Genomic DNA, 17,457 nt, shown 5'->3' with positions numbered 1-17,457 from the left:
TCCCCCAAAACAGAACTCACAACACATCCGTCCCCAGGGTTGTAAATGGCTGAAAGCCTGTGGCTATTCTCCAGGGCGCCAAAGGTTCAACTGGTTTGCCTGAGCTGACAAAATCACAGAGTTAGGAACCACACGCGAGCCCTCCTGCCAACCGGAAGTGTTAACCACCTTCCCTGAAGTCGATGGTGAGGTCTAGCTGAGGGCCGCCACAGAGGCCTCTCTAGGCCTTGTAACTTGCTAATTCTGCAGTGAATGGAGGGTCCTGCTTTGCAGCGACGCTGGGGAGGACAGCTGCTAGGGATTCCTGATCTGGAGAGGGTGTGGGTGAGGGGGAGCCCCCTTCCCAGGGGCCCCTGCTCAGGGGAAGCACAGCTGTCTGTGGGCACAGTGCTCCTGCCTGGCTCCACCAGCTCAAAGGCAGGCCCTCCCTGATCGGCAAGGGAGCCAGCTCACTGCCCTTTGATCTGGCTCCCCCGGGGGCTGACGGAGGGAGGCTCTTCACCCAAGGATGATCCCTTAATGGGCGCAATCCCCCAGGCTGGACAGAGCCAGAATCTGAACCTGGGTTTCCCGACAACTCCCACCCCCTCACCGCCAGCGCAAGTCCGTAAAAGACCGATTACCTCCAACCTTAAGAAAAACCCAAACAAGGGGCGCCTGGGTGGCTCAGTCGGTCGTGCGTCCGACTTCACCTCAGGTCATGATCTCACGGTTCGTGAGTTCGAGCCCCATGTGGGGCTCTGTGCTGACAGCTTGGAGTCCACTTCCTCTGTTCCCCCCCTGCCCCTTCCCTCCCCCCCCAAAATAAATAAAAACAATAATTTTTTTTACACTAAAACATAAATGCCACGTGGTATCCAGGACTGGATCCCAGAACAGAAAAATGACATTGGTGGAAAAACTGGTGACAGCTGAATAAAATTTAGTTAATAGTAACGTATGACATTAATCTCTTACTTTTGACAAATGCACCCAGTTATGTGATGTTAACAGCAAGGGGAAGTCAGCACAGGGTTTGTAAGAACTCTCTGTACTGGTTTTGTAATATTTCTGTAAACCTAAAATTATTGCCAATTAGGGGCGCCTGGGGGGCTCAGTCAGTTAAGCATCTGACTGTGGCTCAGGTCATGATCTCACGGTTCGTGGGTTCGAGCCCCGCGTTGGGCTCTGTACTGATGGCTCAGAGCCTGGAGCCTGCTTTGGATTCTGTGTGTCCCTCTCTCTCTAACCCTCCCCTGCTCACGCTCTGTCTCTCTCTACCAAGATTAAACATTAAGAAATTTTTTTAATTATTCCAAAACAAAAAATACATATATTAAATAAAGTAAAAATACGTTAACCATTCAGTTCCTCAGCTACATTGGACACAGTGTATCCGTTAGCCACAGTGCCTAGTCCTACTACAGTGGACAATGTAGATACACACGTTTCTGTTATCACAGAAACTTCTCGTGGATGACACTGCTCTATGGCATCATTCATTCTGCCCAGGGACCCATCCGTGAAACTCCCAGAACCTCATTTTTCACCCGGTATTTTCCTTCCGTCTCACTGTGACAATCTCTCTCTCCATAAATCACTGCCTCCACACAGGGTATGAAACCAGCCCAAGGATCATTTTTAATATTTGCAGCAGTTACTGAATAGAGCCTTTGGTGTTTCTGTTTGGGTTTAAACTTTATTACCAACGCGGACCTCGCCCAGAAAGCCTGGCACGAAAGGTCTCCAGGAAACCTACGGAACGAACACACCTCCCAAGTCTGGTGGTCGTAAAGGAGGCGGTGTAGGAAAAGTCCCCAGCTCAGTGCCGACCCGACGTGACACCCCACATTCAAAGAGTGGAATCCCATTTTGGGGGGTGCACTGGGCCTTGCTCCCCCCCGGTGGGTAACCCGGCTGGCTGTGCTAACGGCATCTGACGAACCTGCCCGTCCCTGCCAACCGAGAGCAATTCTGATTAAGCCGAGTACTGCCTGGCTGCTTCAAGGAGGTGGTGTCTTGGGTAGTCAGTAGAGCGTCTGACTCTCGATTCCAGCTCGGGTCATGATTTCACGGTTCTGGAGTTTGAGCCCTGCGTGGGGCTCTGCGGTGACCATGCCTGGGGAATTCTCTCTCTCCCTTGCTCTCTGCCCCCCCCCCCCCCTTGTGCTCACTCTCTCAAAAAATCAATCAACTTAAAGAAAAAGAGGCAACGTCTCATGAAGACAACTCTACTGCATTTCACTGTCACCCTCACCTCCAACCACCGCACTCAGAATGAAGTTCTGACCCCTTCCTCTGGCTTGCTGCTGGGGGGAGGCAGGCTCCACCCCTGCTGATTGCTCTTCCCCTCATCACCTACCACTCCCCCCACCTTCATTGCCCACCCTCCAGCCATACTGGCCTGCTCTGTGTGCTCAAACACGCCAAGGTCACTCCTGCCTCAGGACCTTTGCACCTGCCGTTCCCGGACCCAGAACACATCACCGCGACCCCACACACATACCATCTTCTCCTCACTGGGGCCATCCCTGACTCTCCAGTCCCACACTGCCCAGCGGCCCTCACTTTAACCCCTTCCAAGAGAACATGCAAGAACAATCCGACACAATTCACCTTTGGGCTTATTTGCCCAAATTCCCCCTGGAATGCGGGTCCTTGGGAGCAGGGACCACAGAGGTGTGGCTTATCTCTGGCGCAGTCCCCAGCACCGAGAACAGCATCCGCCATATTCTTCGAAGGAAAGGTTTGAAAGTCTATCACGGCTGCGTTCTCCAAAGCACGAGCACAACAAGAGGACCCTGAGTGGTGGCCAGGAGAGGAGTCAACAACCCCAGGAGTGTGGGGGTGGGGACGGTTACGCTGTGAAGCAACCTCGTGTCCTCGCCGGGTCCGTTTCTCTCCCACAATGAAATTCAACCTCCTGAAAGCTGACTGTTCTAAAACCAAACGAGAGAATGCCTGGGGAAAAAAAAAAAAACCCTAGTGCTCCCCGTAGAAAGAAATGTCAATGTGGCTGCTCTTGTATTCTTTTGATCAGAGGTTTCCTGCGAAAGCTAGAAAAAGCGCCAAAACCTCACAGATGCTCCTGGAGCCTCCCTGGTAGGATCCTTCCCGTTCCCCAGAGGGACGATGCAGACTTGACCGGCATTCACGCCCCGGGGCGGGGAGAGAATCAAGAATCATAATCCACAGAGGGCTGGACGGGACCCGAGCTACAACCTTCCTCCTCCAGGCCCTCGTGTATAAATGGGCAGAAGCAGGCCTGGCACGGAGACGCGACGTGCCCGAGGCCCCAGTCTGACAAGCTGTGATTTCTAAATCTAAGATGCCGTGACGACCAGGGAAGGAAACAAAGGGGCCTCTAACTGAACGAGCAGACGCCCCTTCTGGCTCCCACGGTATTTGCAAAAGGTGGGTCTCAGAGCCCGTGAGCCACGGTTCTGCAGATTTCGCCGCGGCTTCTCATGTCGACGGGCCACGGTATGTCGCGTGACCTTCGAACAGTGCACGACCCGTGTTCTGAGTCACCCCAGGACAGAGCCCCTCAACTCTGGTACTACTGACAGGTGGGGCCTTATAGCCCTTTGGGGGGTGGCTGTGCTGGGCAATGCAGAGGTCTAGCAGGATCCCTAGCCTCTGTGCACTGAATGGCCACCCCGAAAATTGTCTCCAGATGTTGCCAAATGCCCACCGGTAGGCAAAATCACCCCCAGAGTTCAGAACCACCCTGCTGGGGGCAGAGAAGCTTAAAAAGTCCGTGCAGGTGTTGTAGACAGACAAAAGAACAGAAGCACGGAATCAAACAGGGTCTTCACTCGAGACCCCGAGCCTTCAGAACGCCGATGCACCTGCTGAGTCGCCAAAGGGCAATAGGGTAGGCAGAATTTCCACCTGCATTCGCCCACAAATGCAGAGAAGTCAACAGACCTCGCATCCTGGGGCCTTGGGAACAAGTGTCTCTGGTCCCCAGTGGGTGGGGGCAGAAGAGGGCGAGTCGGTGTCCACGCGCTCTGTCTAAACGCTTTGGAAGTTCTCATCATTGGGTCTGACCCTCTCCCTCCCATCTCCCCCTCCCTTCTCAGCTCCAGAGTCCCAGCATCCAGCTCTGCACTCGGGGTTGTGCCGATCAGGGGAAGGCAGGAACCTGTCACCTGAGCAGGGCCCTGAGCCAGCTCCTGCCACCCCCTCTCCTGGGAGACGGGCCCCGAACCGCACAGAGGGGACAGAAGGATACTAGGGACCGTGCAAGGGAGAACAGGCCCCGGTGAGGTGGGCCCATGGACTCAAAAGGCAAGTCCCCCAACCCGCCCCATCAGCATGCACTGCAGGCCGCAGTGGCCGCAGATCAACTGCTCTGGCCAGAAAAGACAGCTGGGTTTCCTTTCTAGCGTCTTGGCTGGCCAGGATCAGGGGCCACACCTCACTTTCTGCACACTGGCATTTCTACTGTTATAAAGAACAAGAACAAAACCACGAGAACGACAATGGAGAAGGCAGCGTGCCCGAAAAGCCTGTCGTCTACAACAGGTCGCAAGGCTGAATGAGACCCCGGTTCTGGAGACAGGCTCTCATCAGGGAGCCCTCAGCCCAGCCCTAGAAAAGCAGGAGTAAATGCCCCATCGCCCTCCTTCCCCAGAGGGTTCCTTTCCGGGGCTCCCGGGCGGCCCAGTCGGTCAAGTGTCCGACTCTCGAGTTTGGCTCAGGTCACGGTCTCACGGTTCGTGGGTTCGAGCCCCGCGTCGGGCTCTGTGCTGACAGTGCAGAGCCTGCTTGGGATTCTCTCTGCCCCTCCCCTCCTCCCGCTGTCTCTGTCTCTCTCAAAATAAATACATAAAGCTAAAGAGAAAGGGTTCCTTTCTGTTTGAATCCTTTTTTTTTTTTTTTTTTAATGTAGGTAAAAGATGTACGTAAACACATTTCAAAAGCCCGGAACATCCCACGCCTCGGCTGACTGTCCAGAGCTTCCTGTGTATAGTCCATCTTCATTTCCCTAAATAACATACTTTGACCGTGTTCTGACTTCTTAGTGCACCAGCGATCAAGTCCAAAGACTCTCCACTATGAAAGGCAGGCTGTGTTCAGCCCACTCTCTGCACCCAAGACCCTTCCTCTGTTCCAAGGTTTAAGGGTCTGCTTTCTACTTTACTATGCCTGTCTGCACACACGCATTCATTCATTCACACAGCCACTCATTCATTCATTATTTCAGCTCTTCCGTGGGTCACCTGTGATGCGTTAGGGAAGCTACTCAGACCTCTGATTTGGGGCCACCGTGGAGACAGTGCAGGCCCTCACTACCCTGCACATAAGCTGCTGTTCCTCCCCCAGCCCCCTCCCCACCCTTCCCCTCCGTCCAGCTACACCGTCTGCCATGTTTCTTCAAAGCCGCCAACTTGAAATTCCAGGCTGCCACCACAACCACACCTTCTGGACTTTGGCCTCCGGGTTGATGCTTAAGGCTGGAAAACCACCAAATGAGGTTCACACCCCCTGTGGCTGTGGAGACATTCGCTGCAGCCAGGCCGTGTCTGGGGACTGAGGATCCCACAGAAGAAAAGGAGAGACGAGGTCCCCACCCTCGGGGAGTGTCCTGCCGGGATCGCCAGGGAGAGCCCATCCTCCTAGCGCTCCAGACCGCTCCCTGGGATCGGCCAGTAAGATCCCCCGCCAGGCTCCAGACCCCAGAACCCACAGTCTTGGCCTTTCCGATGAAGGCGGGTGTGTGGCCCCTCCTGGCTGCCCCAAAGTAGTGGGTAGACTGTACCTGTCGGAGGCAGAGAGCTCCTGTGAGGGCCAGGGCTGGCTGGAATCCCAGAAGAACTGCTGGGGCGTTCCCAGGTGGTCTCTGGTCAAAGAAAGAAACACAGTCACTTTCAGATTGTCATAGGGCAGAACCCCAGAGGGTCGCAGAGCAGAGCTAGATGGGAGAGCTGGAAAAAATAGGGACCTGGCCGGGCCACCGTCCTGCCCAAGCCCGGGAGGCGGGAGCTGGCTTTCTGCTCCCACGTCATCCCCTCCCCACCTGCCACGACGACCGAGCCTCTCTGCTGGGGACCCTTCTCCACACGGCTGCGAACAGGAGGCAGCCTTCCGGCTGGGATCCTTGGAACCGTCCCCCGCTGGCCCCCTACCCAGCCCCCACTGATCCCCCAAGGCTGCCGACCCATGTACCTCCATTTCGGTCTTGTGCCCTGGAACCCAGACGCTAACTGGGTGTTTCTCCCAAGTGCCCACTATCACCTGAAACCCCAAAGCCAGAGGAAGGAGCCCTGGCCTGGGGTCTGTACAGAGACACGGGTCCCCTGTCAAGTGAGGCTGATTTCCCAAGTCCTTCCCGGCTCTCCAGGCCTACGTCTTGTCTGAATTCCAGCCACTACCTCGGCCTGGCCCCTGCCCCCTGCCCCTTCTCCGGATGCCCAGCCAGGAACAGAGCTAACACCGCAGCCGTGTGATGGCCCCCTGAACTCGACATGAGCCACACTGCCACTGTAAGCAGAGACTTCTCCTAAAGTTACCTAGAGACAAAAAGAATACCTTCTCACTCTGTACAATATGATGACGTAGAAAAACACAAAGAAAAGAGTAGACACCCATAATCCCACAGCTCTAAGTCAACATTTTGGTATCTCTGGAGATTTACTTTCTTTCTTTCTTTTTTTTAAGTTTATTTATTTTTCAGACAGAGAGAGACAGAGCATGAACGGGGGAGGGTCTGAGAGAGAGGGAGACACAGAATCAGAAGCAGGCTCCAGGCTCTGAGCCGTCAGCCCAGAGCCCGACGCGGGGCTCGAACTCACGGGCTGCGAGATCGTGACCTGAGCTGAAGTCAGACGCTTAACCGACTGAGCCACCCAGGCACCCCTGGAGATTTATTTTCAAGGCATATACACATCTTTAAAAGGAAACAAGGGGCACCAGGGTGGCTCAGTTGGTTAAGTGTCCAACTTCAGCTCAGGTTATGACCTCATGGTTTGTGAGTTCGAGCCCCGCATCGGGCTCTGTGCTGACCGCTCGGAGCCTGGAGCCTGCCTCGGATTCTGTGTCCCCCTCCCTCTCTGCCCCTCCCCTGCAAGCGCTCTGTCTCTCTCTCAAAAATAAATAAACATTAAAAAACTATTAAAGAATAAAAAATAAAAAATGAAACAAACATCATACTGTACTTTCTTGCCACGTATCGACTTTTGGATCTTTCCCAACGTATTAAAGCAGCTGGGAAGTACAGTGGTTAGCATCTATTAACAGTGGTGATTCTGGGGCCAGATGGCCCGGCTTTGAATCCCGGCTCTCCCTCTTCCCACCACCAGTGGAAGCTTGGCCAAGCTAACGGTCTTCCAAGAGTCTCCTCTGCAAAATGAGATCAAAATGGGATCCACCCGAGGCAATCATTGTATTCGTGCGAAATGCCCACGTAGAGTTATTTTTAGCCAGTGGAATATACGGACATGACATTATTTAATGAAAATTTCTATTACTAAGAACTCAATGGTCTCAAATGCCAAAAGCAAAATTAAGCACAGCTTTCCACTGGCTTCTCTCAATTAGGATTCGAGAGAACTGGGTTTCTGTCTGGGCTCTGCTGCTTATCTGCTGTCCAGCCCTGGCCAAGTCACTCTGCCTCTCTGGTCCTCGGCTTCTCCACCCAAAATGAAAGGGTTGAGCTAACTGGTCTTTCAGGCCCCCAAACTCCCGCCCTCCAGCTCCATATCAAGGGTCTTAAAACTTTAAACCCATTGTTTGGGTTTAAGGAGTTTATGGCTCCAGGAGTCAGTCGGGAGGGAATATGGTCCCTTCATGTCTCAAGGGAGAGAATACAGAGGGGAGGTTGAGGGAGAGGAGGAGCAGGGAAACAGCCACCACCAGGAACAAGGAGGGACGGGCAGACCAGGCTCAGCGTTTTCCCGGTGGGAGGAGGGGTAGGCGGGCTCAGCCCAGAGCCCGTCTCTGGCTGCAGGTCTCGAACAGGGACAATCCTTTGCTGGCTCCTCTCCCACAGGGCACACAGAATAACGTCCAAACCCTGTAGCCCCCTGCAGAAGGGCGCCCCTGTCTGTCTGTCCAGATTGAATTGTCACTTCACCCCAGCCCATTTGCTGGTCTCGCAACATGCCTTTGCTATCACGGTTCCCTCCCCCCGGATGCCAGAATCTCATGCACTAGTCAAGTCTCAACGAAAATGCCGCTTCCACCAGGCAGCCTTCCCAGACTGTGTTTCTGCCCTGGTGTCAAATGCCCAAACTCTCTAGAGCGAATGCTGCCCAGCTGCAGAGGCTCACGGTGGAGTCCCTCTTGGGGCACAAGGCTGTATCTGGGATCGGGGGCAGGGAGTGTTGCCCACACAGTGGCTGGCCCATGTTGGGGGGTAAAAAGCCCACCAATTCCCTTGCCTGGAGGCAGACAATTCCACCCAGCTCAGAGCTCTCAGGGACTGGCAGGGGCCCTTCCTGTGACTTTACTACATTACTGCTTCCTTCCCTTCCCTGGGGGGTTCCTCCCAAGAGTATACCCCTGCCCCCGAGCCTCCTGCACTTAAGTCTGTCTCAGGTTCATCGGAGAACCAGGCCTGAGAATCCCCGACAGCAACACCCCCCCAACACACACACACACCTTCCATCTAGCTCCTCTGAGGGAATCAGCACTCTGTCCCACCTCTCAGACAGCACAGACCTTGACCCCTGTCTTATCTCCCTGAGAGCCGGGTCTATGTGCGTGGACAGATGGGCAGACAGAAGGACAGACACCGTGACGGCACAATGTAGGTTCCCATGTGATGTGCCCTTCCAGTCTCTAGGGATAGACAGCCCTGTTCTTCCTACATGTGGGAAAGGTCCCCAGGGAACTGTCCACTCTGCACCGTGGCCTTGACCCCTTTGGTGGCTGATGCCACGGACCTGATTTCAGAGAAGGCTCTGCAGCCACATCGGGGCTCGTGAAAGTCGGCTGGGAGCAGGGCGGCAAGGTCACTGGGCCGCCTCTATAAGATCACCAGGCCGCCTCCACGTGGGGCCTAAGACGGAGGGCCAGCTCCTCTTAAAGCTGAAGCTGGTCACGCTCAAGATGAAACTCGGATTGTAGCTGGACGAGAGCTGAGCACACGTGCACGGAGAAAAGAACACAGTGACAAATGACTCCTGGCGGCAAATGGAGGAACCCTGGAGGGTGGCAGGGGGAGGCGACTCGTGGCACGGGAATGGTGGTGGGGGGGTGTCGGGCCAGACTTGGAGCAACCTTCCCACTGAAGCCACTGAATCTGCGGGATTCGGGACCCCTCAAGGATTGAAACTTACTGAAAAGTAAATACATGAAAATGTGACCTGGTGGCCTTGGGGGGAGGGAGGAAAGAGAGGGAAAGAGAGAGGACACGGCAACAGACACAAGGACTTGACTCACCCCTCTGTCTTCTTACATTCATCCACCTGTGTGCTGGGACCGGAGAGACACCACCAAGCTCGGGGAGAACAAAGCAGCCTGACTTGAAGGCACTTTTAGCAGAGAAGCCTCTGTTTCTTGTCCCTCCTCCCCCCAGCCTGGGGCTCTCCAGGGAAGGGGGCGACAAGCGGCAGAGACCCTCGGGCAACAAGAGAAAATGCACCGAGAGCAAAGAGCAGGGTACAGCTGCCCCTGTGGGTCCCCTTCGCCTCCCCACTGGGAATCCTAAGGACGGAGCAGAGAAGCCAGCATGGCATCATGTGCTTGGAGGGTCTGCAGGGGGCCCCGAGATCGCAGGCAGGTGCAGGCTTGCAGTCTGAGCCCCTCACCAGAAGACTCGTTGGCTGGGTCACATACAGGCCCCCCAGAGGCTGGAGTCCCTCGTTCCCATGTGAACCACATCTGTCCGGCCAAACGCCATCAGGGCACCATAACTTCTAGAGGATGCTTTCTAAAGGATGCTCGCCTTGGCTGGCTCTGACTTAGCCCAAAACCCAAAGCCACTGCAAGTCTGAGGCGGGTAGGTGGCCAGGCCGGGCCTAGCAGACGTCTGGAGAGAGCCACGGGGACTGTGGCTGAGTGACCTCACCAGCAGCAGGAAACATCACCCCAGATGACCATACCGCCCACAGGGAGGAAGCCATTTCTACACCGAGCTCGTCGACCAAGTCAAAGCAAAACTGAAGCGGGAGTTGGGGGCCCGAGTCACCCTGGATTAAGGCTCTTCTACATTCTCTGGGGACCTATCCCTGGGGCTTTAGGTGGTTCCAGGAACAGCCAGACTCCTCCTGATACCAGAATCGTCACCACGCAGCCCCCAGAGGCTCTAGGGAACATGGGGAGGTCAGCCTGGAGAAGTGAGACGTGTTCTTGGAGAGACTGTCCATCCAACGCAATTCACGAGAAACACGCTTTTCCTAAAGGCAGCCCTCACTCAATTCGGACCTCCTCCACGAAAGCCAGGAAAAGCCACACACACAGATCGACTGACTGTGGATCAAACCGGCCCAGGGAAGTCGCTCTCTAAGCCATCAATGCTACGAGCTAGAGGTTTTAATTTCCCCGTCAGTGGATGACAGTTGCTGCCGTGTAGAATAAAACTTTCAGAGAAAAATCTAGTTCAAAGGAGGACAGAGACGTAAATCTGGGTTTCAAAGCACAGATGGCCCCTCCTTACAAGAATAACCCTAATGCTAATAATAAAACAGGAAGCAAGGCACGACTTATTGACTTTAAACAGTCACTTCTGGACTTCATTGCCCTTGTTAAGACTGCATCCTGCTTGCATTAGAGATACCGGCTTCCGGTGGGAAAGCCACAAGGATCCCCTGGATCGAGGCCACTGGTCCTGGTGATTTGCCCTTTGGGGAAGGTGTGAACCCTACCCTCCCTGTCCCGCTTGGTCCCACCCTTACACCCCAACCCCTACTCCCTGTCCAGCCCCAGTGGACACCTGTTCCCCATCGGTCCACTTGCTTGGCTATGGTGGTGGCTCTCTGCTGCCCCCAGTGGCTACCAGGTGAAATAACCACAGGTACCAGCTCAGAGGGAATTGGGTCCTTTGGGGTCCTGGCTGGCCTCTGCCATCAGGCCACCCCCACAAAGGCAAGTTGCAGCAAGTCACAGAACCCAGGTCAGCGTCCAGAGGGTCCCGCTCACCTCTCCCCCCATCGGGGACTCAGCAGCACACGCTCTGGTTCCCTCCCACGCACCAATGTTTCCGTGGTCCTTGGCTTTGTAATCACCCCAGTGACGGGCCTCTGGCCCACAAGGGCATTCCCAACCCCTTCTTAAAATTAAATAAAATCTGACTTCCAACCACACACTCTCTGCAGGAAATGAACTACCAACTCTCTGCGCATCCACTCGTGCGTTTCCCTCCATGGTCCCCAAATACCTACGAAATGGGTGCAACCGTTTCCACTTTCTAAGAAACTAAATCCTTCTTTCTAAAGAAACTGAGGCCTCGGTTGAGAACCAGCAGAGCTAGGACTCGGTCTGCCAGCAGGGACCACCAAGTGCCCGCTATGCCAACCTCCCTGAGCTCTGTGCAGGGAGCTGCACAAAACAGTCCTGTTTTAGTCTATGTACCACTCTGTTTGAGAATCATTTTTTTTTAACGTTTATTCATTTTTGAGAGACGAGAGAGGCAGAGTGGGAGCGGGGGGGGAGGGGGGGGCAGAGAGAGAGGGAGACACAGAATTCGCAGCAGGCTCCAGGCTCCGCGCTGTCAGCACAGAGCCTGATGTGAGGCTCTCAGGTTAGATGGTGGGACATGCTAAAGACAATAAAGCAGGGAAGGGGGATAAAAAAAATTGTATTAGAAAGGGATTTGATTTTAGAAGAATATCCAAGGGGCCCCCGGGTGGCTCAGTCGGTTAAACGTCGGACTTCGGCTCAGGTCATGATCTCATGGTTCATGGGTGCGAGCCCCGCGTCGGGCTCTGGGCTGACAGCTCAGAGCCTGGAGCCTGCTTCCAATGCTGTCTCATTCTCTCTCTCTCTCTCAAAAATAAATAAATAAACATTTATAAGAATAGCCAAGGAAGTTCTCCCTGAGAAAGGCACATTTGAGTCAAGTTTGGAAAGTAGTTTAGCAAGTTTCCATTGCTGCATCAGAAACCACCCCGAACTCAGCAGCAGCTGCAATCAATGAGCATTTATGACACCACACTGTTCTGGAGGGTCAGGAATCCAGAAGGGGCTTAGTGGGGTGGTTCCGGCTCAGGCTCTCCCATGAGGTTACAGTGTGATCTTAGCTGGGGCTGCATCATCCGAAGGCTTGAGCGGGGCTGGAACCACTCACATGGATGGGCCAAAGTTCCTTGCCCCCAAAGCGTGAGATCTGAGAGAGCAGGGAGAAATCATGATGTCTTTTACCACCTAGCCGTAGAAGTGACTCTCCGTCACAACGACCAGATTCTACTGCTTGCAACGCTGACAGAATGTGGGAGGGACACAGAGCAGCATGAGTGACGGGCACTGGGTATGTTGGGGGCCCTTTTGCAAGCCGGCTAGTGCCAAAGAAAAGTAACAAGCCATGCACGTAGTATGTGAGGGAACAGAACTGCGGGTGGAGGGAACCGAAAGGGAAAAGGTTGAGAGGCAAGCACACATCTGTCACCTTCAAAGAGCTGCAAGGAAGACTATATGGCTGAAAAGTGGGGGTGGAGGTGGAGGGCCAGAGTCAGAGGTCACAGGGCCAGACTCGATCACCCAGGGCACTGGCTCTCAGAGTCGGGTCCTGGACCAGCAGCATGAGTATCTCCTGGGAACCGGCTAGAAATGCAAACCCTCGGGCCCCATCACAGACCTGCGGAATCAGCAATACCAGACGTGTGGGGGCAGCCACCGCGGGGCTTGAGGCAGAGAAGTGACATGATCCAATGGTGGCCACTCTGCCAGGCCCTGCCTCCGAGCAGGCTTCCTGGGCTCACGCCCCTCAGCACGTCTGGTGCCCTGGATGTGTCATCTGTGAGTTCTGCCTCTCTGTGTCCACCCTATCAGTCCTCCAGAGACTGAGACAAGCTTGGGCTCTTCCAGAACTCCCTCCAGAAGGAGCAGTGGCAGCTGGGGAGTGTGGCGTGAGTGGGGCAGGGTCCATCCAGGTGAGGACGGCACGGCCAGCACCACCGCCATCAGCTAGGATGCCGGAGGGATCCGGGGATGTCCCACTCGGGAAGGGTCAAGAAGGGGTGCCCAGGTAACGACCCCTACTCGCAGCTCTAGAACCAGACCCTTCCGTGCTGGTTTCAGACCCTGTGGGTGAAAAGGCAGTTCCTGGACGATCTAACGACACCCAGGAAGGGCCGCTTGACGGAGGACATTCTGGCATGGGAAGCTTTATCTCGATCCGCCTCCTACGGGGGCTTCCCCAACTACCCTCAACTCCGCTCACACAGCACGGATTCCCAGCGGCAGGGACGGATCAGGCGGCCTCTCAGCAAATGGAAACATGCAAAGTCTTTTTGCAAACTGCCATCAGCGGGCGCGTCAGCAGAACTGTGTTCTGTGGGATCGATCGCCTACGTCTGATCGCCAGAGGGAGGGCTCCTGAGCCTGGGCCAGACCCTTACTTTCGGGCAGTGTGGACCACTGGGGCCCCAGAGTCCGCATCTTGAGTTCCAGCCAGAAATGCGTGGCAGGAGTCGAGCCTGAGGAGACCGGAAGCAGACGTGGGGATGTGCTAGCTAACGGCCCCCAATTTGCAGTGTCTACGAGCCACGGGCAGTGCACGTGTGACCACGATGGCCCCCGGGGCGGCTCCCCTGAGCTCTGAGAGCCCCCGTGCTCTGAGGAGAGGGTGATACCAAGACTCTGCTGTTCAGGAGAAGAAAGGAATGGACGGTCCACCTGCCCTGGTGCTTCAAACGCCGTCCTCAACCCAGAGTTGCTGTTATGCACCTCGGAGGTCAGGCATCGGTGTCCTCCAGGCAGATGTTCAAATCCCAAGTCAACCCCTTGGCAATGAATGGCGTGGCACCCGGCCTGCCTCCTCACTGCAAAGCAGGGATAACATTGCAGGAGTCTGGGGGTGCTGGATGAGCAGTCAGTGGGCCACACACAGCCTGACTGACACAGAGGAAACCCTCAAAGCCCCGTAACGACAACGACAGTATTAATAAAACAAAACCCTCTCCATTCCTTCCTTCTCTCTGCTTCCCAGCCTCCCACCCCAAAAGCCTCCTCCCTGCTTTCAACCCTGTTCATCCCCTCCCAGAGCACATCTCCCAAAGGGAGAGGGAGGGTAGGGCTCCCTCTCTGATGCTAGGGAGAAGAAGGTTCTAGAATGCCTTCCTTATCACGTCTGAGCTGTAGAGGGTGTCCCTCAGCCAAAGAAACATCACTATCAGTGGTCTACCACTTTCCAGCAGCTCAAAGGATCCTTTTAGCAAAGCCTGTGATCCGGGCAGGACAGGGACCCTCACGCCTGGTTCACAGACCGTACAGAAGCTGGCGATGTTGTCGTGCAATAAAGCAGCAGTCCCTTTAGCACCCTGGCCCTTTGACATTAGCCTGAACCAGAGGCTGGCTCCAGCCTATGTAGAGGCCCTAGAAAAGTAGGACCAGCCATGGCCAGAGAAATTCTAGTGGAGACCTGGGGCACCGGTGGGGCGCCTGGAACTCTCTGAGCCTGTCCTTTAAACCCTTTAGGGTCCCTAGTGTATGTCAGCCCCCTTAAAGAGTGCACACCCGGGCAAACACACCAGGAATCCCTGACCTTGAATCGAGGGATAACAAGGGTTGACTGCAATGCAGGAAAAAAACAGGTGGTTGCAGCTCAGAGATATTATGACCCACAACTTAATGGTTGAGAAAACAGGAGGTAGGTCCTGAGAAAGAAACCTTATCAAAACCGAAGCCTGGACCCTCGGAATCCGGGACTTACGCACAGGTACCTGCCAGAGCTCCAATCCTGTCTCCCCAAAACCTGGTGACTCATCAGGGTCATTGGGACCACTTGGTAAAAACATAGATTCCCAGACCTGGGACCTGAAAATTCTCCAGTCTCTGTGATTAACCAGATTGGGGGGGGGGGGGGGCAAGTGGTACAGTCCATAGTAATCCATCCCAGGAACCAGCCACAGACCAGAAGACACGTAAATGAGACAAAACTTGAGGGTTAGGATCAGGCAAGGTTTGAAGCAAGACACATGGCGGGAATGTAGGGTAATTTAAGGAACTCCCTAAACACCCATCATCATTACCCGACCTTCTAAAACTATCAGGCTCACGACACCTGTCTCCAGAGAGCCACGGCTTTGACGTGAGGCTTTGTCATCTATCCTAGTTCCGGGGCAGATTCACGAATTACAGTAGGACTGTCACAAACCCTTTCGCGTGGCTCAGTCTTTAGACTCTTCCTAGAATAGGGGACCATGAAATAGAGAGGAGAAAGTGTGCAGTGAAGGAAGCCGAGAGGGAAAAGGCACCAAGAGAAGGTGCCAGTGGCTGCTTGATGGGGACAGAGCTGGCAGAGGGCGGAAGGCAGATCAGGGCCACCTGGTTCAGACACGCGGAGAGCCCAGGTGACCTCACGGTCCTGCGTGCTCCTCGTCCACACCATTCAGACTTTCTGAGTACTAGCTATGAACAGGTGCCAAGCCTGGGGAGGGGATCCAGGAGCCCACAATTTTGTCCTGCTCTCAGGCAGCTGACGGCCTGGATGGGGAGCACAGATGACCTCCTCGTTCCTCAGCTACAGCACCTGCCCTGAAGTCCAGCCCTCCCAATGGATGTATCCTGAGGGCAGGGACTGTATCCAGAGACAGGGCAGGGACCCTGTCTCCCAGGCAAGGTAGAGTGGGCATTCGGTGTTGGAGGAATGAACGCAGACTTAGCTCAGAGCAAACACGAGAACTCAGTTTGGCTACGTGGCCAAAGGCTGCTTTTCACAAAATGTGTGTGTGTGTGTGTGTGTGTGTGTGTGTGTCTAGATGAAAAGACAGACGAATGGATGGAAAGACAGAAGGACCAGGCAGAACGGACAGACTTCCCATTCCCTTCACACAGCATGAATTACAAATCCTACAAGCAGTCCAATCTAAAACGAGCGGGGGGGGGGGGGGGGGGGGGGAGGTGGTGTTAAAGAAACATAATGGCAGATTACCAAGCGGAAGAGACGTCCGGTCTCACTCAAAACCGGAGAAACCCAGAGATGACAACAAGACACTGTTTTCTTACCCACCGGACACGTAATGCCTTTCAAGACTGACAACCCCTCGTTACCAAGGATCTGGAAAAACAGGCTGGGAGTGTCTTGGAAAGGCAGTATGGCAATAGCGATCAAAATCCCAAACGCACACGCCCTTTGACCTAACAACAGTTTCGGGGGTGCAGTGATGGCATCAGGATGAAGATATGTTTGGGGGCATGTTTTGTTAGAGGAGGAAAACTCCAGGGACACGCTGGGAATGCCCAGGGGACATGATGCCGTTGTTCCAGGGTATGAAGTGGATGAGGGTGTGTTGGTGTGTGGGGCGTGTCCAAAACACATGGCGAAGTGTACAAAAATGCACAGAAGTGTACAAAAGGTTCTCAGATGCATTTCCGAAAGGGGCCTACGTAGGGGCGCCTGGGTGGCTCAGTCAGTTGAGCGTCCGACTTCGGCTCAGGTCATGATCTCGCGGTTCGTGGGTTCGAGCCCTGCATCAGGCTCTGTGCTGATGGCTCGGAGCCTGGAGCCTGCTTCCCATTCTGTGTCTCCCTCTCTCTCTGCCCCTCCTCTGCTTGCATGCACGCTCTCTCTCTCGCTTTCTCAAAAATAAATAAAATAAAATAAAATAAAATAAAATTTTTAAGGGAGGAAAAAAACAGTCCATGAGAGTGTACTAGAATATATTCGCCTCTTTTGCTGGCAAAGCCCTTTTCAAGTGTGACCTCAAAAGGAAGGAATCGAAAAAGCTAGAAATTGTCCCTACTCTCCATAAAAATCATAATCAGAACCTTGAAACGTCATTTTACAAAATGGAACTGTTTGTTACACATCATCAAAGCCCTTCTCTAAGAAGGGTGCAAACACCAGAGCTCGCTCTTTGTAGACCCACCTGCCTGCTTGGCCACCACTCCCTGGACCAGTGGACACAGCACAGAACGGCTTGGGTGGGTATCTTCGACCGTCAGCGGCCAGTTTCTGCTAAAAGGCTGCTAAGGAGAAGAAGCAAGTCTGCAGAGAGAAATACGTAAAAATACGTAGGAAGAGAAGCCCAGAGAAGCAAGTAGGCGTAACACCGCGAGGTCCCAGAGACAGGCCAAACAGCTGAGCACCTGATTCCTTCAGCTGGAGCTTCTACGAGACAGCATATATCCTTCTCATCAATGCTCCCTTCTTTCCCCACAAGCTAGTTTGAACAGGCTTCTATTCTCCTGCCCACAGAAACTGCCCGGTAAACAGCCAAGGCCAGCCCTGAGGCCATCAGATCCACATCTGGAATATTCTTCTGTGGTCATGCTGCACTGGGGCCTCATAACACGGCCCCAGGAGGACCTCCACAGCCTGTCCGTGGAGAAATCACACCGCTCAACTGTTCAGAAGCTTCTCTTCCCACC

The 17,457-nt window shown here is 54.4% G+C and overlaps 1 protein-coding gene across 5 annotated transcripts in view; it reads right to left on the bottom strand.

Annotated features, from left to right (window-relative positions):
* The window catches only part of GAS7 (growth arrest specific 7), a 218,107-nt gene that overhangs the window by 55,067 nt on the left and 145,583 nt on the right, over positions 1 to 17,457 (bottom strand). For all 5 annotated transcript variants that reach the window (XM_049638101.1, XM_049638103.1, XM_049638099.1 and 2 more), the window contains exon 3: positions 5,747 to 5,827. In XM_049638101.1, coding sequence (XP_049494058.1) covers positions 5,747 to 5,827 — 81 coding nt within the window. The remainder of the gene's footprint in view (positions 1 to 5,746; positions 5,828 to 17,457) is intronic.

The sequence above is a fragment of the Panthera uncia genome, chromosome E1, assembly GCF_023721935.1.
Source record: "Panthera uncia isolate 11264 chromosome E1, Puncia_PCG_1.0, whole genome shotgun sequence".
NCBI classification, from domain to species: domain Eukaryota; kingdom Metazoa; phylum Chordata; class Mammalia; order Carnivora; family Felidae; genus Panthera; species Panthera uncia.
The sequence above is the reverse complement of the archived record's forward strand: the minus strand, read 5'-3'. Positions and strand labels throughout refer to the sequence as shown.